Source organism: Perissodus microlepis, chromosome 20 (assembly GCF_051167445.1).
Source record: "Perissodus microlepis isolate ML-2025 ecotype Zambia chromosome 20, ASM5116744v1, whole genome shotgun sequence".
Classification (NCBI taxonomy): domain Eukaryota; kingdom Metazoa; phylum Chordata; class Actinopteri; order Cichliformes; family Cichlidae; genus Perissodus; species Perissodus microlepis.
Genome location: NC_140480.1, coordinates 23,497,211 through 23,520,340, shown reverse-complemented (window position 1 = coordinate 23,520,340; position 23,130 = coordinate 23,497,211). Strand labels below are relative to the sequence as shown.

The following is a 23,130-nucleotide window of genomic DNA, read 5'->3' as shown; positions in this document are numbered from 1 at the left end:
CCTGGTCCTGTTTATGGAGAAACACGGCTAAGAGTATAATTAGCAATTCAGTGATCCTGCAGGGTGTCTGACTTATCAAAGAAGGTGGTATTTTGTTCTTGTGACTCAACGAGTCTGAAGTGACTGTGGCCTCTGTGTGGTGGGGTTTTGCACCTGACTGGAAAACACTGCAGGTGGATTACCTGGAACAGTAGCTAAACTACACTGTTTGTTTTTAAAAAGGCGTGTTTTGATGTAAATAATAGCATCAAAGGCTTCACGGTGTAAATCTTCAAAATCCGCATTAGCAGAACCAAAGGGCACCTTGTAACTTTAGAGCGCCACATTCAAAGCATCCACACAAAGCTGGGATTTTTGCCCCTTGTCATTCATGTTTGATCGCTCCAAGTGAAAGTAAATGGGGGACGCGTATAAAAAGGTCTCGGAGACGCAACTGTTTTGTTCCTGAGATAGTGGGATGTGCATCTTGCACACAAAACCCCTAGTTTAGTTTTAACCAGAGCCTTCTGAGCAGCTGCCTTTTCTTATGCGTGAGTCTTTTGTATCAATATTATGAAAGCTGAAAGCCTTTGTCAGACAGAGACAAGCCCCTGTTATTATCCCTTCACGCCCTTTTCCCTTTATTCTAGGTAGATTATCACTGGCAATGACACATGATATGGCTAATCTACTGTAAATTAAACCTGAATTCTCATGTGTCTCCATTTTTTTCACAAAGGAGATAGGGGAAAGAAAAAAAAGGTTCTTTCACAGAGAACATGCCCATTTGGACAGTCTCTAATTTACAGCGCCGGTGAAAATGTTGTCAGTCAATCCTTGGAGGGTACTGGGAGCAGGTTTTCCATCAACACCTTCGGGGCCACCTCCTCACTCCACTTCCAGGCCAATGAGAGTGGAATCTGGAACGACTGTGGGCTTTTGCATCGTTAACATTTCCCTGACACGCTGGCCGGCCTCTCTTGGAGACTACCCTGCATTTTCTTTGCAGCTCTGGAGTTGTTGTAGCAACTGGTGGCCCAGAAGTGAATGAAGCAGATGTGCGAGTCATCTATCACCTGACAGCTCCCACTCCCCCGACTGAGCAAGTCATCACTGTGACAGTCCGCCCAAGCAGTCTCATCAATTACCCCTGTATCCAACCATTAGCGGACAAACACTTTTCTTCTGAGGCACATTCAGCCCTCAATTGAGCCTGAATAACTTTCTCCTCTCAAAGAACATCTCTGTTTCTGCTAAGCATCGCACACATTGTGCTAGTCCTTGATTTATCGCCATGGTAACTGCGTGATATTAACAAACATATTTATTTTGTGATAATTATGTCAAACTGTTATGCTTATCTGGATGAAGTAAAAGCACTACGAGTTAAGGGATTCTTTTTTTATGAGCAATTAAAGTAATTAGAGCCATAAATGTTCAACGGCTTCACTGCATCACTTTTCATGGCAACAATATGACAGCTAGGCTTCCTTTTCTTTAATTTACAATTACTGATAAATTCACTAAGACATGCTAACTCATTCTGAGACATATCACAACTGTTCAAGTGTGTTTTATCCACATAAAGCTATTTCAGAACATTTCTTTATGGCATAATCGATAAAAAACCGATGCGTGAACAAGAAATAAGGGAACTCGTGTCTTGTAAGTGTTATTCTTTTCCTGTATTCCATCAGTAGTAGTCATGAAATGCAGTAAACACAGACATTTGAACACTTATAAACAGTCTCTATCTCTTACAATATACAACTATGGCAGCGACAACATGGGCCAACTTACATATATCAGCTTCTTTTTTTCACAGGGGTTTAAAAACAGACGTCGGGGTCAGAATGCGACCTTGAATATGCAAAATATATAAATAAAACATTCATATAAAAATAGGCTTTTACAAAATATACTCTATTAACCAATGCTTACCAAACATGGAAAGTGTGCCTGTGGTTTTTGTTTGTTTGTTTGTTTGTTTTTGATCAATGATTCCAGTTAAGCTAAATCAGCTTGAAGTGAGGAATGCCGCTGAAGACGGTCAGTACAGCATACAAGTACAGCCTTCTACCTCACGTTTCTAGACTAGCAGCAAACAGAGGGAAGACGAACTCATGAGAAGGTCAGAAGGTCAATTTGAGTAGCCTACAGCATTTTCATCTGGAACAACATTAGTCTACAGCAATACGGATTATTCCAGACAGATTCAATTCCAGTGTCTTAACCATGAACAAGGTTGGATTTCTTTAATAAACTCATGACATTTAGTTTTTGTTTTTTTGTGTCCATATCGGACAAAATCAGTAGTTCTTTATAGAATAAATTAATATTAATTACTTTTCATTCTCTAAATACAAGTATGTTAAATATTCCAAATTGCTGCTTAATTTCATCTGTGCACAGGTGGCATTGGAACGACGGCAGTGTGTGCTGCCTGGCATAACGTCCACCATAATTTATCTGCATTGGCAAAGTCCAAGCAGTCAGCATGTCGGTACACGTCCATGTAGCTTAAAGTCTTGACATTTAATTTTAGAGACTCCCTTTGTGGTCACCCAGTCGCATATGTCGGGCTACATTTTTTTCCCCCTTTAACAGTGGTTGTCACAATGCTTTGCCACTACATCCCAACGAGCAGTCCAAGAAGAGGGGTGAAGAGCTTTTGTGCAAAAGAATCATGGTGCCTCATTTTTAGCTTACTTTATATGCAGTACAGTAGTTCCTCATGATGTGTGTAAAGACTGTAAAAGCAGCCTCTTTTTTTCTTGTAAAGGTTGTCCGTTAAAACACAAAAAACAAGACCGCTCACATGCATACATCTCACACACACACACGCACGCACAGACTCACACACACACCATCCAATAAATATTCTCATTTGCATGTGTACACCTCTGTCCTCTCGCTGCATGTGTTGCATTTCACATAGCAGCACCACAGGAACTTGCAGTTGCACTGCCAGACCCGGGAGTACTGGTGTGTGTTGTATCCCCGACCGCAGCACATCAAGTCGCAGCCGCTGATGTGTTGCATCATTGTCTTGTTACACACCCTTCCCTGTGTCCCCAGGCTCCCCGTGACGGGGTCCGCCTCACAGTAGTTAGGAGACTTGTCTATGTACACCAGCTCTGTATCCGTGGGCTTTCGGTAAGAGTACGGCTTCTTGATCTTGAGGAATTTAGGGCGCTTGTTGCGGCTGGCTTTGACTGGTTCCACGTGTACGGCGTGGGCATATTTCTCCTTGAGAATGTAGCCGAGCTCGCGGAACTTGGGAAGTGTAGTCCAGCAGGTTTTGGTTGTGCAGGAGCCCGAGACACCATGACACTTGCATTCCAGTCGCATGTTCTTCTCCAGCACCTAGACACAGAAAAGCAGCTTAGTAAGGTAGTAAACACACTCCAGTGATGACTGTTTTACAATCAGTTCCTGTACTATAATGATGACTTCACTGTGTCACCTCTGGAACATGGTCATATTAAAATCAATCAGAATTTGTGTGTGATTAAAATTGAAACTATGCTTGCATATCCTTACATAAAACTGTTTCAATCCATACTTCAACTTTACTTTAAAACGGGCGAAAAACGTGCAGCTTTTTAAACAATGTGACTGACAAATACAGTACGGCTAGGGATTAAATACAGCCCCACCACATAACAGTGTGGTACCATATACACAAAAGCCAAAATAATGTATCAGATTTCAGGCTCTGTGTGTGTAGTTACCACACACACCACACAAATGTCAAGAGTGACTCTACAAGGCGCCGAGTGACTGGGATTACGGCTAAAGCCTCAACTGATGACAATAAGAAGTGCCATTGACTAAACTACAGTTTTCTTTAGCAACAAGGTCAATTGCAGTTTCCGTTTTTTTCTGAAATGTTAGGTGTTTGGTATGCGATACGGTTTCCTAAAGCCATTCGTGAGAAATTTACGTGTCTGTGTTCTTGACAAGTAAACTGTAAGGAGTAAAAACCCAAATACAGACGTGTGAACAAGGACCAAAAAGAACAAGTTTTCCCTGAGCAAACCACTTCATAAAAACCTTGGCTTCACTCCCTAATCCATCACTTGGCCTGTGACCAACACTTGTGACAGCCATTGTGTGGACGTCTTCGACCAGGGAGCTGTGAACGCTGCTCCTGCTCAGTGTCACTGCTTTTGATTAGCATAAGTAAAGGAAAACAGAGAGTCTATTTATTTGCAGAAAGAATAGGAAATAAGTGAGACGGCTCAAAGTTTGAATCCACGAGTAGTCCTTTTCGTTGGGAGGCAGTTTAGCTGTCCAGAAAAGCCAATCTGAATTCACCGCCCTGAAATGGGTGCAGAAAATTATCTGCTTGGTACTATTGTGTTAGGAGGCTTTTCAGCCTCTGTGTTCAATGTGTCGGTTGTGGGAATCAGGCTCTTTTGGCAGAGTCAGAGAGGGAGAGAGGATATGGGTTAACTTGGGCAAAGCCTTAGCTGTTGGACACATTATTCCACTCAGTTTCCAACTTCTAGACCTACTGGAGTCTCTTTGTCATTCTGCAGCGTTATGCAACCATCCACACAAAAACACAGGCACAGAAAAAAGATTAAAATCAACATCTAATTAAAACTAACTCTAACAAAAACTGTCTAAAATCTAGTTTTCAATATAATATTGTTGGCTTCTATTATGTTTTCATGTTGTGATCATTTATCTTTTGCTTAATTTGTTCGCTTGGGGTTGTTTTTGCATTTTATTGTGAATAAAAATATAATAAACTCTGAGAATTGACGTAAGCAGTGAATTTAACCTGTGCATTAGACAGTACACCTCCATAGAGGCAAATATTACCCAATGACAAGCAGCCCCAATCGCTAAACTGTAAACAGCCCCGAGCTGCATGTGCATGCACATTGCACCTGATGTGGGTTTGTGCGAACAGAGAAATTGTGGGTGGGGATTGTCATAAAGGTAACTGTATACTGTCCCAGTGGTGCAAAACATGAGGGGGACTGGGCTAATGCCTTTTTGTACCGTGTCAATCTGCTTTCAGTTCAGAGATCTGGGCTGTAATCAAACCCTGCCACTTAGACAGCTAAAAGCAATCTTTTATTCCACTCCTTGTTTAAGCTTGGTCCCACTGCTCAGTGCTTTGGCTCACTCCTATCAAAGCATTACCAGCTTTAGACTACTTAAGATCAATTCACCATTATATTTAAGTGTGGAAAAAAGGAAGTGGAGATCGGAGCAGGACTTTTTCAAAGTCCTCTTGCTAATTACCTACCTTACGTCCCACCTCGTTATTATGGAGGTTCATGAGTGTCCTTGCATTCTGTTTGACCTCCCGTGCGTCAATAAATACTTTGGAGAAGCCTAAACCGTAGCTGATATCTGCTGAGCAGCCTCCCCACTTCCATCCTTGGTCTTTACTGTAGAAACCCTGCTTCTCCTTGTCACAGCTACAGTCACTCAGGTTACCCTGTGTACAGGCGGCTGTGATTGCATGGGCCACCCCTGCTGCGATGATGGCGTAGGTGAATGCAGCCTCTCTACTGCCTAGGGGAGCGGGGAAAAAAAGGTGATGAATAATATGATAATGATGTGTAATAATAAAATGTAGGCATACATTTAGATTTAATTAAGAGGGGAAGATTATAGTGTTTCTCCTTTACTATAAAAGGAATACCACAGAATGTAAGAGGTTGTTTAAATAGGAAAAAGAGGTCAATTATTAACAATATGTGTGCTTACATTACAGTCTTACTGACATATCGCTCAAGGGCTACAGTGTTTCGAAACCTGACCCGGAAACTGTCGTGCCCGTGAACCAAAATGTCTGCAGGCCGTACTGTCAACAAAGTCGTATGAATAAGAGAGTTGTCGGCAAGGAAGGGCTATTGATCCACTTAGAAGCTGTCACATTCTGTGTAAACTCATAAGGCAGTCACATCAGAATCTTCATTCTGCCGTTATCTAGTTCCAGGCCCAGGTGACAAATCATTTACACACGCGGAAATATCGACAAATAACTAAAGGTTAATCTGAAACGGCTCAGACAGGAGTCAAAAGACAGAACCTGAAGCAAAGCTCTCAAGTCGAACGAGCCGAGAGACAGTCTAATATCGCTTTTAAATGTCTTATTTGAAACCTCAAGTGTAATGTAAACAAAGCAATTCAATGTTGAAATGTTCCCAATATGTATGTTAGCATTCTCAAACAAAATCAGCAAGTATGATGTTTTAGTTTCAGATCTATGATTCATTATAATGCAAACAGGAAACCCCTAAGTGTATCATCCATCATATCTATGTGTAAATAAACTCTTCTTGTTACTATTTGCTCATAACAAACATCATACCTTCTTTATGCTTCCTCCAGCCACCAAGTTCACTACGTAAAGCTGCCGTGTTTTTGATAAACAACTTGGATGTGAGCCCTTGCCATTGAAAAAAAAAACTCATATTGAGGCATCAATTATTTGGACGTTTTTATAGACTTGATGGGCTCAGAGCCAAAAAAAAAAGGTGTGTCGGGGTAGTCAGTTCTGGGTGCACCGTTGTTAATTTTTCCCCTCCACTTCTGAGTGCATGGGTTTACCACAAGAGATGGTATGAATACTTCATAACCTTGTAATGACGGAAGGAAGATCTTTAAAAGAAAGTAGAAAAAAAATCAAAAGTCTGTACGTGTTGAACTAGGAGTGCCAGTTTACTCACACTTCAGCCTCTCACTATGCAGTCTCTTTGTATGTTCCTCACCTCAGACTAGTGCAACTACAAAGTTCAAGTGCAAACATAGCCGAGGTCTAAACTGTCTCAAATCTAGTGCATGTTGCGTCAACATTGTGTCAGTCACCCTGCTCATTCATTTCCAATTGTTGCTTCCAGAACAATAGCAAGCTACACAGCTCCACTCAGCCCGGGGATCAACAATGGTTTTCATTTACAACCATTCATCTTCTAAGCTAAATCTGATCAGTGAAACCAATCTATTTGGTACGGCTGTCCAAGCAATAGAGTTAAACTCCTCTTTTGGACACACAGACCAAAACTCTGGATTGGCTAAAAGCGCTCATTCAAAAGGGGACAGACTGTCAAATGCATTGTTTTCATTTTAGAAGCATGAAGAGATAAACTTTTCTTTCCAAAGCAGCAGCCTCCAACAGCTGGCCCAAGCTACTAACCATTGTACATAGGGCTATTTGTGATTTTTAAATTTTATTATCTTTAGCTGGGGATGGAACAAAAACATATTTCACGTCTTTTAATGCTAGGTAAAAAGTTTGACAAAGCCACCTCTGTTGTTCTAAGCCTTCCACTACCTGTAGCCATAAAGGCATCATAAGATAAAATGCCTTTAGTCTTGAGCAAACACTTTCCTTTCCACTATCTAATAATCTTTAATCAATTTTAGCAAACAAGCCACAAAACTTCAAAGATAATTGAGCATCCCCTGAAGGGAGTTCATCCCTCTTTACAGGAAACTTTATTCCAGCTGCAGGAACTTGATTTGGATTTATTTGTTTCTCTAATTTAGTACTTTCATGTCTTGCTTTCCTCTTGGCTATTCCTCACTGTAACTTATACCCGTGGTAAGACCGACATCCTTACAGTGAGAGCCACCCATCACTAGAAGGATAAAGACCAGTGGAAATGTGCCTCTAGAGACTCTAGGGGCTGAAAAGAAAAGCTGCCAACAGTGGCAAGAGTTGTGTTACCATGCTGGACTCAGATACCTCGGAGAGCCCTACTCATTGAAACATGGGGCGCAAGACTAACCCAGATGTGAATGACTCCTGATAGTATAAATCCAACAATGTATTAATGAAAAACAGATGCTTTTTCATATTTATGATGTGTAGGTGCTTGACTGGTGACAGTGAACACACACACACATATGTGATGCATGTCAATTTTTGGAGGTAAATCATAAAAAGAGCCAAATGCAAAGGCTGTTTTACGCACAATGCGCAAAGGTGGTTAATACACTGTGTTTGCTGCTGGGAGGAAAACTAAAGTTTCAGAGAGAAGGCTAAGCAAACGTTAACAGACAGCAACATACCCACTTTCAACTCTTTTCCGAAGACAGTCCTTTCTCCAAGCGCAGAGCAGTTCCAGCGCCCGTTTTTGAACTGAAACTGACACTCGTTGATGCCCATTTGGGCTCCCTCTCCGATGACGATAATGGCATCGGGGCGACTCTGGCAGATAATCCGTTGTCTTGGGGCCAAACCGGGGATCTTGTTACAGATTATACTCGCACCTAGGGCCACCACCGATGAGAAACCACTGTAAACGGAAGATGGATATGACTGAGAAAGCAGCCATCAGCTTCTTAGCTTTGTTAGCTTAATTTTATTTTACATAACAGTCTAAAATCAGAAGCACCCCGAGTTCCTGTTTTGTGTTATAAATTGATGTAATACTTCAAGCATTTAACACGTCCGTGTGGATTAAATATGCTTTTACTATGTAATTCCAAATCAAGAGGAGATGTAATCAACATAATTGTTTGTTTTTCTTTACAATAGATTCTATCATATGTGTGAGCTCAGGTGCACCACAAGAGTATTTCTGAAACTTACCTACAGTACAGTTTCATATCATTTGAACTATTATGAATGTATGCGTTTTATGATCATTAAGGTATAATAAAGGAAGCGTGATTCACTTATAAGAGCAACTGCCATGTAAGTCCACGCTCCTCGCTGGCTTTATTTATTCAACTGCGTGCTTCTACCTGCTTTTGAGGAAATACGGGGCTCAGGAGTGATTTCTGAAGGACCGACAGCACTTAAAAGTCCGCCAGTCCTCAGCTTTTAAAGTCTTTTGTGTTGTGACTGACTTACGGCAACTGATGAGAACTCAAATGAACGCTGCTCACCCGATTTTCAAGTAAACAATTCCCAGGCAAAGTAAAACTCTTAAAATCCAGCGTCGTGTTCTCCGACTCATTTCGGCCCAGCTCTCAGTTTCATGCAACGACTCGTGGAGCTGATTAATCACTCGGTTCCCTTACGCTCCGGTCGATCACGACTCAGGTAACTCCAGAGGAAGTCCAAAGTGACGAAAAGCATAAAAAAAGAGCAGCAGATGTTTCGGTACTTTTATAAATCACCGACTAGGGTATCATCCAAAAATCCCATTACGTGGCCCCTATCGCCGGGCCCTCTTGTCATTGCGAGGGTGTCACAGGTAACTCTTGGGGTGAGCAAGTGCGATTATCTCTGTCTCACAGTTCCTCTGCTACCCGCAGGTCTTGGATATTTATCTGCTTCATCTATCTGGGGCGTGTTCATAGGAGCCATGGGGCCCTGCTGAAGAATCCCGCCAGGGCTGAATCTCAACAGAAACACTCACACACACACACACACACACACGCTTTCAAGCCTGCACACTCCTCTCTTCTTCATTCACCTTGGCTGATTAGGGTTCTTATTAATTTGGGGGGCGATATTAATAACTCAACGCGTTAACTCATTTTAAAGCCTTCTACTTTTATTTTGTCCAGGTTAACATTTTTGGATCACTGCATTTAACTATGTTTATGTCACACTTTCCAAAAAGAAGAGTAGCAAAGTAAAAATAAGAATATTTAAAACGATCCTGATTAAAGCCAAGATCAGATTTTTAAACCGATTAGAGAATCCGATTGAAGAGTAGCCCACTCTCTCAACTCTTTTTGACAACCCCCGGTTAAATTACGCCTTTATTGAATTTTGTATGTGGATTTAGTTGTTGTTTTTTTTAACCCAAAAGTGGAATTCGCCGGTCTCTTGTCCACGCACAATGCGTCTGGTGCGCGCAACCTGTTGTGCGTCTCCGTCCCAGACTCTGTGGATCGCCTGTCTTTGATGATGGCGACATCTGGTGGTACAGCGAGGACACTGCGGGTTAAAGCGAACTCTCCCTCCTTGTCCCTGGATTCCTTCCGTAGTTTACCCGTTTGCTGTCACACTTTCTCTTTAACTTACTGAGGAGAGAAAGTAAAGACAGTCTCTGCGGGAATATCTGTTTAACGCCGTATCGATGCCAGCATGGACTCCCGTGAACCGCAGCTGATCGATGACTGCCTGATTCAAATTTTTACATTTCTTACCCAGGAAGATTTAATTAATGTTTCAAGTGTGTGTAAGGTAAGGAGTGTCCACCATGCGGAAGTAGCGCCAAAATAACAAAAATTGTGACTTGTGTCTGATTGCAAATCTGTATTTCAGGATTGGCATGAAGCTGCAGAGACTCCTTGGTTATGGAGGTGATTTGTTTGCCAGTTTTACAACATAAAGCGTGATATTAAAAGTCGATGGGCGTGGAAATCGTGATAACCCGCATGTAAACATTGGACTGTGTGCTCTCCTCAGGAGGATGTGTCTGCAGCGCTGGGGTTTCTGTAACCTCGCAGTCTTGGGGAGTGAACAGGCGAATCACTCCTGGAAGAGATACTTCCTGCGACGATCCCACTTGGAGAAGAACATGACGAAAGGTCGCACAGGAGGCTATACCTGCAAAAGCCTCAGGGGGCACACAGGTGTGGTCTGTATGTGTGTGTGCGTCAATGGAGTCTCCTTTACATCATTGTTAGTATAGTTAACTAGAACTAAACTAAAAGAAGGAGGGGAAAATATTTTAGCTAACAACATTTTTTTTTTTAAAAAGAAAGAAAGTGGAGTAAATGAATAAATAACAGGAATCAACCTTAAACACTGAAAAATGAAATTAAGCTAAAAAGAAAATAAATAAACGTAAAATAATCTTGTATTAATCTTGACTGCTGAGGAAAATGTCCGTGCCTTTTACATGCTCAATGCAATAAAACTCTGAGTACAGTGACAGCCAGGATTGTCAATCACTTCAAACTTACCAATCTCAGCCTGGAAAGGATCAAACTCTTACAGTATAGTTGGAGTACAACTATAAAGATTACACAGTGCAGCATCTCATATATGAGAACCGTGGTGTAAAAGGGAGAAAGTGTCATTAATGGATGAGGTAAGAAGTAATTACAGATAATCCAGTAACCACCACAGCTGGAAAAGCTCCCTTGTAGCGCTCAGTCCTGCATCAGAGCAGCGAGCCCTCGGATGATGCTGAGGATTTTCCTCTCAGACACCTCCACCACAGGCTCAAGTTCCACCCCCAGAAGATGACCAGCCTTCCTGGTCATCTGGATCAGTTTGCTGGCACAGCTGCTTTCACCCTGCTGCCCCGGCATAGTGCTGCATTAAAAAAAGTAAACGTAACAACATATTTGCCACCATGGAGTGACAGAATATACACAACTCTGCAGATTGTGAGAATGTTATTAAAATATACAGTTTATAATTATCTTTATTTGTCAACAAAATAGGCACAAAGAAGTAGACAGTTAATCACACATTTGTGACGTAAAACCCATTATGAGCTTATTAAATCTACCCCTAAAGACAAAAATACTCAAACTTTGTTTATTTAAAAAAATATTAAACTGCAAAATGCAAATTAGCAACCGATCTGTAGAAACTAACTTAACTCAAACTAAAAATAAAACCAAAATTAAAATAAGTTAAAAAAAAATAGCAAAACAAAAATGTGACAATTCAGGCTTGCATGCCGTTCTTTATGTCCATTTTCTTTGTTTGTGGTCTGTTTTCCTTTCCATCAGGCCGGGTTGTGGGGTTTGTTTACCTAAAGGCAAATTCAAGCCAGCTTCCAGATTTCTGGAACCACAACGCCACAGTCTGCAGTGCTTCTTCTGATGGGACGGTCCGAGCATGGAACATCCAAAACGTCAGTGCTAGAAGTATCTGCACCATTGCAAAGTAGTGTCTTATTTTTATCTGCTTAACATAAAGTGTGCATTCAGCTAGATAAATATTGCCTTTGCTTTAAACTTCTGACTTAAATTGAATTTGTGACAGGAAACATATCAAATCTGAACATTATGTGTCAAATCCTGGTCTTTTCTGTCCGTACTGAAGCTTGGAGGATACATTTCTAATAAGTCATGAGGTCTTTTTGTTTGTTTTTTAGATCTTCAGTGCCACAGAGTTAACGCAGAAATACTACACGTGCTGTACCTGTTCTGTAACAGTATATATCTTTATTGCTGAGCCAAAATCTCTCAGACGGTTCTCCTGTATTGTTTGAAAGTCTTCTGGGATAAATGTTTGTCACTTAGGCAGTAACACACAGTAGCACCCTTTTTTTTCTCAGGGTGAGCCCCTGTGGTGTAGTCCTGTACAGAGTCCTCTGATGAAGATTTTAAGTGATGAACAGCATGAAGTTGTGATCACAGCAGATTCTCAGGGCCTGATTAAGACCTGGCAAGGCCAAACTGGCCAGGAGTTGGCCTCCTTTTCTACTTCCTCATCACACTGTACACTGCTACAGTACAACATAGACGATGATTGGTTTCTAACCGTAAGTAACCACAGCATGTCTAAGTTTCTTATTAGAAAATGAAATACAATCATTTTAAAGTAAGATTTATTATATTGCCTTCCAGGTTGGAACTGGTCAGGGATCTGTGTGTACACTAGCAGGTCCTTCGTTGACTAAAAAGTCCAGTATTATAGTGTATGACACCTTTAGTGTCAACATACTCCTAGCTTCACCTGACAAAAAATGGATCACAGCTGGAACTACGGAGAATAATGATTTTTTTCCAAAGGTATTTGTTTATATTGTCTTCAGCGGCTCTGCTGTACGCTAATTATTTTACCACATTACCTCTGTATAAGTGACTCATGTAGAAAATATATGTTGCACAGTTGGAGTAGTCAAAAGCATTTATAGATATAGAGTTCTGCATTTTGTGTTTTTTTTTTTTTTTTTTCTGCCAGGTGTTTTACACTGAGAGTTTGACCTCTCCGTCTGAGGATGAAGAGCCCCTTTGCCAGTCTGTGCCAGTCATTGGGTGCCGGGCTGCTGTCTTCATACCCACCCAGCCTGCCAGACTGGCTGTCCTTCACCACAACGACCTCGAACACAAAAATGACATAACCATCTTTGATATCATCATGAAAAAGACTAAGTACAAGTCCGAGATCATAGGTGAGGACTCAGATATGTGCACACTAACTAGTAAAAGTCAGACTTTAAAAGACAAAAAGGAAAACTCTTTACAGCCACTGCAGGTACTTGAACATATGCAGCTTGATGTATTTGTTGTTTTGAGTTTTGCTTACTTCCTCGAATAATAAAAATTCCATGATTTCAACACATATATAAGATAAGTAGATTAGAATAAAGTGTTAAAGCAAACTGTGTATCTATGTTTGTTTCTGAAAACAATATTGGTGAGTGATGTTTCAGGGACAAAAAAGCTCGACATGCCAAGTACAGCACTCACTGCAACTTTGAAATACCAGAAAGCAGCGCACCCACAGATCCGTTTTAAAGGCGGTTTTTCAACTGGAAAAAATGATGTACCAGTCTTGTTGCTGTAATTTTAGATCCACATGTTAAGCCTAGACTTTCTTTTATTTTCTTAAATATTTGCCTTGTGCAAGTGTAATCTGAGTCTCCTTTACATTTTAGTCCAGCAGGTCGAGTCTTTCCCCTTGACACTGAATGCCTCGTCCTCAAACATCCTCCTAGCAGCCAAGGATAGCAACTGCATAGTGCTGGCAGCTGGTGAACAACTATGGGTTTACTCACTGAAAGGAGTCATGCTTGCTAGCTTTAAAGAACATACTCTGCCAATCTCTTCCATATGTGTGGTAGGCTGTTTCCTCATTTGGAATTCAGAGACATTCCCATTAGCTGCTGAAATTCTTGATTTAATGCCATACATAATACCATTTTTGTGAAAAGTTCACAATATTAGTGCCTGTAAATGATCGGTTTATGTTGTTTTCATGTTGCAGGACAGTTTTCGTGTTGTAACAGCATCCAAGGACCTTTCCTTACGAGTGCTAACCTGGAAAAATGACAGAGACTATGGGTTGACACTGGAGAGCCGATACCACTTACTGGGAGGCTCTCACACAATGTCCAGGTACTGTAAGCTGTGGTCTTTTAGTATCCCTACTGTATCAACACTATCCATGCCATTTTATCATCAATAATTACTGAAAACAAGCATGTCTTTGACATTATGACCTGAGTATCACATAATATTTACACCATACTCTGTTCCAGAGGGTTTACTCACGTCGCCTGTGACTACTCCAGCATTGTGGCATCGGTTGAAGGGAATGATGGAAAAGATGTCCTAAAAGCTTATTCCTTCAATGCCTGAGCATCACAGCCTCACAAAAGTGCCTGCATTTAGTTTGCACCACTCACTAGAGGGATCAACATTTCTTTTTTTTGTTATATGCATTTTCTTTGGTAGCACTATGCTTATAATATAAATGAAAGTAATACAGTTAAGGATCCCTGTGGTACTTATGAGAAAGGCATCAGTAGTATTGTGTTGTGAGAAGTCTGTATAAATGTAAGATTTGTGTTTGAGCGCTACGCTTTAAGAGCTGAGGTATGTGTTGAATGTGACCAGGCTTACGGCCCAGTATACTTAAAGAATACAGTATTCTCGTCAGCTGTTTTTCACTATGTTATTTGGAATCTACTGAGGCAGGTTAACATATAAATGTTTATATTACACATTAAACAACTTTGACACAAGGCACAAAAGCATCCTTGTCTTTCCACAGTGTCAGTGCACCAAACATAGATTAGTGGCTATATATTATGTTACAGGGAAGGGAGACGTGGGTGTCTCATCTGCTTCTACTGCAGATCTCATGTCCTCAAGAATACACCTTAAGACTCTGATCATGGACTCGTACACTTTGCTGCTGTCCTCTGAATTAATATCCACCTGTTAAAACACAAACGTGATTCTTGAGTTGTTAGAACAAACTAGAAGCCATACATGAACTGAATTATTCAATAGATCACAAGTGATTCAGTGTGTTGGTTTTTGTTACCCAGGTGAAAGCCTTGATAGTACGATTCAGGAATGTATTTTCAATCTCCTCTGGTATTTTCAGCATGTGAGCCATGCAATCTAATATGCATGTTAATGTTTCTTTAGGGGCCTGAGAGAAGATGACAAAGAGGATTACACTAAGCACTTTGGAGCAATTTAATGTGATACTGCTTTTGTATTAAATCTTAAACTGCACACACTGACCTGATCGAGTGTGTTTAGGATCGTTTGAGCATCCGTCTTGTCGGGGTTCAGGGCTTTGGCATCCTGAATAGAGATGACTGGCTCTTTAAGCTGCTCTAGCCACGCCCACATGAGTCCAGTGAGGATGAAGGGATCTCGCTCCATGCACAGCCTTTCCCATGCACCTCCTTGATTTAGCTCTGCCTGCATACGTGAATACACGTGTTTCTGTATTAATCCATATCAAGATTGAGTGGGTTTCTGTTATTCTATTATTATTATTACTATTTTGTCACACAGGAAAAAACTATACATGGCAAAGACAAAAATGCTTTGGGAGTGGCTTTGAACAACACTCCATGCAGGTGTGGCTGTGAACTGCATACAGACAAAGCATTGTGGAACTAAGCTACATGCATGCTTTCTTTTTCTGCTAACACCACTACAATACTAATGTGAGTTAAGTACCTGCCAAGTCAAAACTTTGCTGTTGTGTTCCTCATGCCCATCGACAAAAAGGTCCACTGCCAGAGCTTGTGCCACAAGCAATCTCCTGGAATCCAGGGACAACTCTGACTGCAGGGTGATAAATGGCACCTCTGATTGTTCCTCTTCTTTACCTTGAGATTTCACCCCATTCATTCCTAGCTCTTCCCTCTGCTCAGCCTTCCATCTGGACAATATGCTACCCTTTTTGGTAGGTTCATTGTTTCCTACCGACTCGCTACGTTGGATTGTTTTCCTCTTCACTTTCTTCAGCAGAATGGCTCCATCTTTTTGGTTTTCCTCATTCTTAACGCACCAAAGTGAGCCTGTTGAGTTGTGGGAGGCATCAGATGTGTTGCTACTACAACCATGAGACTGGGAAGCGGGGAACTCGGATAGGCAAATGAACATTTCAATATTGCTCTGTGACAGGGAGGTCAGAGGATGCGTGATAAGGTTCAGCTCTGACCCCAACCGTCTCAAGTCGGACTCACTGTAGCTCAGACTTTTACGATGGTAGAAGATGGGGGGCTCGTTAAAATGTCTTGGTAAAGTGGGTGAACCTGGTAAGCGGGGTTCCTTTATATCAATATCCATCTTCTCGATAATGCTGAGACACATTTCAATGTCATGGATATCAGGGGCCTCCAGAATATCTTCCTCAATCACCTGTCGATTCTGTGCAATGTCCAGCAGCAGCCTAGACACTAACTTAACAATCTTTGGCAGGTGCCTCAACTCCTTCCTCTCATAGCCATGCAGCATATGTCTCTGACGGTTCAGGTACTGGGACAGAGTAACTGGATTGGATCGAGGCTCAGCACAGGAAAACACACTCCTTAAGGGGTTAAGGAATTGAACAAACTGTCTGACACAACGCAGCTGACCTCGGGTTTGGATGGAATTAGGGCGTTTGGCACGTACATATAAAATAGCCTGGTTGGCTGTCATTCTAGTAGCATAGGCCAAAAAACATGCTATCAGAACACCTGGAGGGTCAGAAAAGACATTTTGTTACCTCTGTGTAGTGTGCAGATGAAAGATTTTACCATTTCAAACAGATTTTATAGGAAACTACACGCAAAGCTACCTGTTCTGCCGAGACCAGCGTGACAGTGGATCGCTATTTTTCCCTCTTGCAGCGCAAAGGCCATGACCTTCACCATGTCCAGCACAGTGCTGAGGCTTGCTACGCCATAGTCACTCCAACCAAAATTATAGAAATAAACTGAAATTGCAAAATGTTTTTGGTTAAATTTACTGAACTCTACACTGCTGAATCAGGAATTTCATAAAGCACTTACTCTTATTTTCCATGAAGACCTCAGGGAGGTATGAAAACCCACTCTGTAGCTCCAGTGGATTGCCACAGCTAGCATGTTCACCAGGGATCTGCAAGTTGATCACTGTTTTAATACCATTCCTTCACATACACACACACACACACACACACACACACACACACACACAGAGATAGAGAACACTTCATTAGTCTTATTTCATCTGAGCATTCTCAGATAGACGTTGAAAACTGCTGACCGCAAAGTTTCGTATACCTTCTGAACTGATCAATAATGTTATACTTCTCAATGATTTCTGTTGAAGGTCTGGACATGGCAAGAAGGTGATCAGTAATCCTACAACAACAGTGGAGTGTATGTTACATAGCAGCCACCTTTCTCAGTTTACCTAACAGGACTTCAAAGAGACATTAAAATTGAAAACATCAAACTCAAACAGAGAATTCTGGTAAATTAACTACTGAAGCACAAAGATTGCCTACCAGGATGAGTAGAGGCCCCTAATGGCCTGTTGGTCATCACTCCAATAACTTGGATTGTCATACTTGCAGGCTTGACCTCCACAGCCGATCGAGCACTGCATATGCCCAGGGACAACATAACGTATGGCTTCTCCTACCATTGTGTACTTTGATCTGGGGGCTCTGACTGCAGTTATTATAGAAAAATAAAAGGGAAAATAATAAAAAACATAATATCACACATTCATTTCTTTTAAGCTTCCTTTGCTTAAATCTGTTCTCTAAATGTAAATCAGAGTTATTTGATTAGAGATTTGATTAGCGATTGTGTCAAAATCCTTTAAGAAGTCTCAAATACACAACTGTAGTCTCTCTGCACAGCACAGAGACTGTCAAATGTAGGCTGTACTGTAACACCTAAATAGTTAAGATCATCAGTGCTCACTTATACGTGTTTAATCCTTGTTTGGCATTGCAAGTTATCAGCGCGTTGCAGTAAAAATAGCTACTGTTCTGGCATGACTTTAATGTGGCTTTATTGGTGAAGTAAAAATACAACTGTAGCTCATCAGTTAATAACATTTTAGTTATTAAACTGAAGGGTTTGCAGCATTTGTACTATACTTACTGTATTCCATCAGAAATCCACCTCTTGTCTTTGCATGGGATGCCATATGAACAGTCACTTAGGCTGACGGTCATAGCAGAGCCTTGATCATGGATTCTAGAAAATGTATCTCATAAATAACTGGATGTCAAAACTCATAATCATATATGACTGATACTGAGAGAACAAAAATACTTTTAGATATAACATGTTACAGAGAACTGTTTTCAGTAACAATCAAAGATCAACATCATAAGTCACTTGCAGTCAAATGTAAAGCATATTAAACAATTTCAAAGGATTTACCATCAGCCATTGTTAGCTTTTCCCCCCTTTTACCTCATCATATTACAGAATTTATTCTTACTCCTTAAAACCAGCATGCAGAAGAACCAAATGTCAAACAGCTTCAATCAATCGAACAATGAAAACTAAGTAAATAAAAAAAAAAATTAAATTAAATCAGTTATTTACCTTCAGCAGTTGACACACGAATATTCACAGCTGCTAGTGCCACCATTTCTGACATCGACCTCAATGGCTCTGACTGGCATCTTTCCATCCCCGGCTCTGCGTAAAGTCAATCCTGTGGCCTTACTTTATTTGATTCGTCGCAGATTATCTCCTGTGGGGGCAATACAAGTTCCCCTCGATCCTGTGTGCTCCTTTGTGAGAATCTATCTATCCCACCGGACCGGGAATAAATAAATATGTGATATGTTTTGAAAAGAAGCAGAGATTGTGTCCCAACTAGTTACGTGTACAAGATCCTTAGTCTGAATGTAAGGATATTCTTGACTCCTCCCAGATTAGACTACTAATCTTATCAGGAACGGGTATAAAATAGAGCCTCTACTCCTCAACAGAACACTAGCCACATTTGCATTGCCTTCTAATGATCTAATGCAAATTTTGCTTTTTAGTACACGCATAATATTCTCCTAACACCTGACCAAACTGGATTGCACTATGTAGACTATGCATTTTATTAACTATAAGAACATTTTTAGATGTGAACAGACATAAAGAGATTTCTAATATCAGTACACTTTGGCTTCCAAACTCTGCTGTGACAAATAGTAGGATCATAGTGGCATAGCAAGTTGGTAAAATCTTATTGGCTTATCTTGCTAAAGCTGGTTAGCTTCAGGTTAGAGAGGAGAGATCAGTTTATTGTGTGGAGCTTTTGAAGAGACTTTAAAGCCAACAATCTCAATTTAATGTAAAATGCTGCTGTTCATATCACAGTCAAATGTGACTAAAACATTATTGACTTGACTAAAATTGTTTATTGTGTGAAGTGGGTTTTAAAATTTTCAGCATATATTAATGTAGGTAGAGCAATGCGCCACTGGCATTCAAATGGCTGCATCAGTGTGCATAAACACTCTATTTTCACAAGGTTTTATATTACTTTTTACTATTTTCTTTGTGTTTATGTGAGTAAATAAACAATATGAGTAATGAGTAATATTTTAAATAACATCTAAAAATGCATTTTTAAATTTTCTGTTACTTTAATACACCAAATCCACCTGTGCGGTCTTGAGCATGTGACAGTGGAAAAAGGAGAAAGGTGTTTCAAATTCATGACCTCAAATGTCAATAAGGCGAAATCCAGGTGAGTTTGATTATCGATGCATAATCCCAGTAATACAGTCAAGTGTAAAGAAAAATATTAGAAGCTGTCACATAAATGTATTGAACTTTTCACCTCCAGGAGTAAAATATTATCAGTCAGGTTGCTTTTTTGTTTTTTTTAAACCCAGCAATGATACTGTTCCAACTTGATGAAATCACTGTTTCTGGTCACAAGTGACAAAACAAGTGACTGCACGACACAAGACATGTCTTGTGATCCCTTCAAACAAGCATGTGATGCTTAGATTTAATCTACACACTCTTATCTCCAACCATAAACATAACAGGTCCTTTTCAGTCAATTCTGAAAAAGCTAATTTAACAGAGTGCACTTCAGTCAGAAACCAGCTCTGCCACAAGCATTAAAGACTGGATTTGCAATAAGCTTACAAATCTGGTTTATAGGTGAAGAAGAATACTGGGGAAGAAACAGTCACAGTAAAAATGAAATAACTTACCATAAAATCCTCCATTACATGCAATTTTCTTGTATTCACATAGTTTTTTGAGGAAACATAGATAATGTATTTATGTACAGTGCCTCTGTGTATTTAAGGTGATAATTAACATTAATACATTCACATAAAGAGACGTTATTATGCTTTTCCTTATTTTCCATCATATATACAATCATGTGGAAAAAAAAAGGTTGTTGCAGAACTCTATGCAGTCCTGTGAAAAACTAAGACTACCGCACAATTAAATAACTTGTGGGTCACCTTCAGCAGCAATAACTTCAACTAAACATTTTATACATGACCATATCACCTTATCACCTTATCACCATATCATCTCACATCTTTGCAGAGGAATTTTGACCTACTCTTCTTAATAACATTGCTTTGGTTCATGGAGGTGCAGGTATTCATTTATGCGCAGCTCTGTTGAGGTGCTGCCACAACATTTTAATCATGTTGAGGTCTGCACTTTGACTGGGTCATTGCAACACATTGATTTTTTTTAAAAGTTTTCCACCCTTGTGTTGTAGATTTGCTTCTGTGCTCGTACATTGTCCTGTAGCACGACCCGCTTTCAGATAAGCTTTAGCTGTCAAACACATGGCCTCACATTTGACAGCATAGTCGATGACTGCAAGGTGTCTGGGTCCCGTGGCTGAAAAACAAGACCAAATCATCACCACTCCACTACTGTGCTGACAGTTGGTATGAGGTATTTCTGCTGGTATGGTGTGTTTGGTTTTCAGCAAATGTGGGGCTGGGCATCAAGATCTCTTCTTTCTGAAAGGAGGACTTCTTTCAGAAGTCTTCTGGCTTTCTCTGAAGCATCTGTGCAAACCTAAACAATGCTGCCATGTTAGAGAGCAAAAACCTTTTCCTGGTAACACTTCCAAAAAAGCCATACATCCTGTCTTTTTCCAGTTGTATTTTCATGAACTTTAACCATACTAACTTCTGAGGGTTTTTTCTGCTCTTAAGTCTGTATCAGGTCATAGGAGTTAAACCCTCCTACTGTACAAAGCCTTTTGTTTTATGCAAATTTGCTCTAGGGATGCACTTTGCTCAGTGGCAATAGATATTTTTCGCAGACAGACAAAACAAAGATCAAGCTGTCAAAAATCAATGGAAAAAGTTACATTTATGAAGCAAGTAGTAAAATAGCTAGTTTTGTCTTAGTTTATATGACACGTTCTTTGTATGGAAGAGAATAAGAGCCACGTTTTTTCTTTCCAGAATTCTAAGAAAAAGTCAGAATTCTTTTCTTTTTTTTTCTTAGAATTCTGGAAAAGAAAAAAAAGGGATGTGCCCACTTTTTCCTCTTCCGTAGCTTTGCCAGTGTGTGGCCCTGGCGACAAAAGAGTCAGCATCCTATACCGTTTATTCGAATACTCAGTTTTTCCTACAGATGGCAGCAGATATACATGTGTCCGCCGCTACAGGTCAGCAGTTAGCCCGCCTGTTCGTTGTATTTCTATGACAACAAACGGTTTGGATAAAGATTTCCGTGCTCCACATAAGCAAACTAAAAGGCCTTATGGGAAATGAGTTCTTTCGTGGGATTGCCAGGCCAGTTTGCTGGCTTTACCTTCTACAAGTACTAGATTTCCCGACAGGCAGTGAGAGCGGGTGGGCGTTTTCCCAGCTGATAGCGTAGCTGCATCTCATTAAACCAAATGGACCATTCAGCTGTTTCGAACAAGCGTGACAAACTTAGCGGAAGAGAAGAAATATGATCTTCAAAATAAAGCATAAAAACGCGCATATTATGTGACAGCATCAATCATTTTCTATATGTTTTATACACTCTAAAAATATGTCTGTCCTTTCTTCTTTTTTTATTACGCACACAAGGCAAAACACATCAGCTATCACACATGGTAGGGAAGTTATTTTTCTTCGCCAGTGCTTTATTTTGAAAGTAAGAACCGGATTTGCATACTCTTTCTCTTGCCTTTGCAATTGGTATTCCTGCTCCCCGCACTGTCGCTCCGACAAGCCGGGAGAACGGAGAAGAAAACGCAGGAGCGCAACGATGGAGCGTCTGTAAGCAGTAACAGCGGACTCCGCTGACGAAGATAACTGAACGGAGTCATCTACATGACCAAAGAAACAAGACCGGCAACAAGAAACGCAAACGTAACAATCATGCAATTTAAATACAGAAGAATTTGAGCAACCGCTCCTTCTTCAAGGTTACACCGCTTGAAGACGCCCTGACATCCTCCTGTCGCAGATCAGCTTGGTTGATCTTCACCGGTGGCGATCATGTCCGTGGAAGAGCAGGGATACCCCGACGCTGTGCTGTTGATGGAGGCCGGCCCGGAGTGGTTGCGAGCCGAGATCGGGCGTCTCTCCCGGGAGCTGAGTGAGACCACGAATGAGAAGATCCAGGCGGCAGAATACGGGCTGGCGGTACTGGAAGAGAAGCAGCAGCTCAAGCAGCAGTACGAAGACCTGGAGATTGAGTACGAGGCCGTCCGGCAGGAGCTCGATCAGCTAAAAGAGGTAGGCAGTGTATTAAAACAAATGAAATAAAATCACAGAATATGTAAAGATTAGAATATCATCCAGGATTAATAGGCCCCTAACATAAACTCTAAAACTATAAAAATTCTATTCAAGACTACATATTAAGAGCACATTGTCATTTTCATTGGATGTGCAAACTCGCCACTATAATATTCAATATAGGGGCTTACTGTGATTTAATGTGTCATTAGGCCAGGCATCTGCCTCTTCCTACAAGGTCAAAACTGTAAGCAGAGGAAGGGATGCTTTCTGTTCCCCACCCCCTCCATACACAGCACAGGGTATTCCCCATTTGACTGCCACTTTTATTTATTTATGCTGCAGCTCTTAGGCCCCTTCTTCAAGACATTCATGTCTGGCTCAAAGCTAGAATAAGTCCAGTGTGTTTCCACATACGTTTATCTAATCAGTGCTTATCACGAGCAGATTTCCCAAGTGTATAATTAAGATTTTTAGTTCAGCAATACTTGTTGAGTTGTGTTAAGTACCAGACATAAAAGCAGTGCATTGTTTTAGAAATAACACTGAGATCCACAGATTGCTTGTTAAAGTTTTCTGTGTAGTCAGGCGAGTCCTGCAAACAAGAATAT

At 40.7% G+C, this 23,130-nt stretch overlaps 4 protein-coding genes across 8 annotated transcripts in view; 2 read left to right on the top strand and 2 right to left on the bottom strand.

Annotated features, from left to right (window-relative positions):
• Positions 1-1,642: 1,642 nt before the first annotated feature.
• Positions 1,643-9,273, bottom strand: wnt7ab (wingless-type MMTV integration site family, member 7Ab). The gene is made up of 4 exons (XM_084917409.1): positions 8,845-9,273; positions 8,023-8,249; positions 5,246-5,517; positions 1,643-3,345 (listed from the first exon to the last, which is right to left on the bottom strand). Exons 1-4 carry the CDS (start codon positions 8,913-8,915, stop codon positions 2,863-2,865), a joined length of 1,053 nt encoding a protein of 350 aa, XP_084773535.1. The 5' UTR covers positions 8,916-9,273; the 3' UTR covers positions 1,643-2,862.
• A 605-nt stretch (positions 9,274-9,878) lies between these two features.
• On the top strand, positions 9,879-14,567 carry fbxw12 (F-box and WD repeat domain containing 12). Its single transcript, XM_084917836.1, has 10 exons — positions 9,879-10,096; positions 10,178-10,215; positions 10,322-10,488; positions 11,602-11,726; positions 12,153-12,359; positions 12,445-12,609; positions 12,782-12,992; positions 13,479-13,660; positions 13,808-13,938; positions 14,082-14,567. Exons 1-10 carry the CDS (start codon positions 9,998-10,000, stop codon positions 14,179-14,181), a joined length of 1,425 nt encoding a protein of 474 aa, XP_084773962.1. The 5' UTR covers positions 9,879-9,997; the 3' UTR covers positions 14,182-14,567.
• Positions 14,568-14,631: 64 nt separating this feature from the next.
• On the bottom strand, positions 14,632-18,671 carry ptpdc1b (protein tyrosine phosphatase domain containing 1b). Its single transcript, XM_084917834.1, has 10 exons — positions 18,387-18,671; positions 17,934-18,029; positions 17,327-17,492; positions 17,100-17,180; positions 16,848-16,966; positions 16,634-16,771; positions 15,526-16,532; positions 15,079-15,261; positions 14,873-14,983; positions 14,632-14,763 (listed from the first exon to the last, which is right to left on the bottom strand). The coding sequence occupies exons 2-10, from the start codon at positions 17,977-17,979 to the stop codon at positions 14,632-14,634; spliced, it is 1,983 nt and encodes a 660-aa protein (XP_084773960.1). The 5' UTR covers positions 17,980-18,029; positions 18,387-18,671.
• A 3,306-nt stretch (positions 18,672-21,977) lies between these two features.
• The window catches only part of LOC146364565 (protein bicaudal D homolog 2-like), a 40,223-nt gene continuing 39,070 nt past the window's right edge, over positions 21,978-23,130 (top strand). For 3 of the 5 annotated variants that reach the window (XR_014798856.1, XM_084916351.1, XM_084916348.1), the window contains exon 1: positions 21,979-22,516. Coding sequence is in view for 4 of the 5 variants with exons in the window: in XM_084916351.1 (XP_084772477.1) it covers positions 22,277-22,516 (240 nt within the window). In the remaining variant the exon portion in view is untranslated. Of the gene's footprint in view, positions 22,517-23,130 lie in introns of all 5 variants that reach the window. The other 2 variants (XM_084916350.1, XM_084916349.1) reach the window with 1 other exon arrangement.

Bases quoted from the DNA above. Each gene is read 5' to 3' on its own strand.
- wnt7ab (XM_084917409.1), bottom strand. From the start codon at position 8,915: ATGAGTCGGAGAACACGACGCTGGATTTTAAGAGTTTTACTTTGCCTG. The intron at 5,518-8,022 runs GTATGTTGCTGT...CCGCTCCCCTAG, and splicing joins CGGAAAAGAGTTGAAAGTGG to GCAGTAGAGAGGCTGCATTC. The intron at 3,346-5,245 runs GTAGGTAATTAG...TTCTGTGTCTAG, and splicing joins ATAACGAGGTGGGACGTAAG to GTGCTGGAGAAGAACATGCG.
- fbxw12 (XM_084917836.1), top strand. From the start codon at position 9,998: ATGGACTCCCGTGAACCGCAGCTGATCGATGACTGCCTGATTCAAATT. The intron at 10,097-10,177 runs GTAAGGAGTGTC...TCTGTATTTCAG, and splicing joins ATGTTTCAAGTGTGTGTAAG to GATTGGCATGAAGCTGCAGA. The intron at 10,216-10,321 runs GTGATTTGTTTG...TGCTCTCCTCAG, and splicing joins GAGACTCCTTGGTTATGGAG to GAGGATGTGTCTGCAGCGCT.
- ptpdc1b (XM_084917834.1), bottom strand. From the start codon at position 17,979: ATGGCATCCCATGCAAAGACAAGAGGTGGATTTCTGATGGAATACA. The intron at 17,181-17,326 runs GTAGGCAATCTT...CTGTTGTTGTAG, and splicing joins AGGGGCCTCTACTCATCCTG to GATTACTGATCACCTTCTTG. The intron at 16,533-16,633 runs GTAGCTTTGCGT...CTGACCCTCCAG, and splicing joins CGCTGGTCTCGGCAGAACAG to GTGTTCTGATAGCATGTTTT.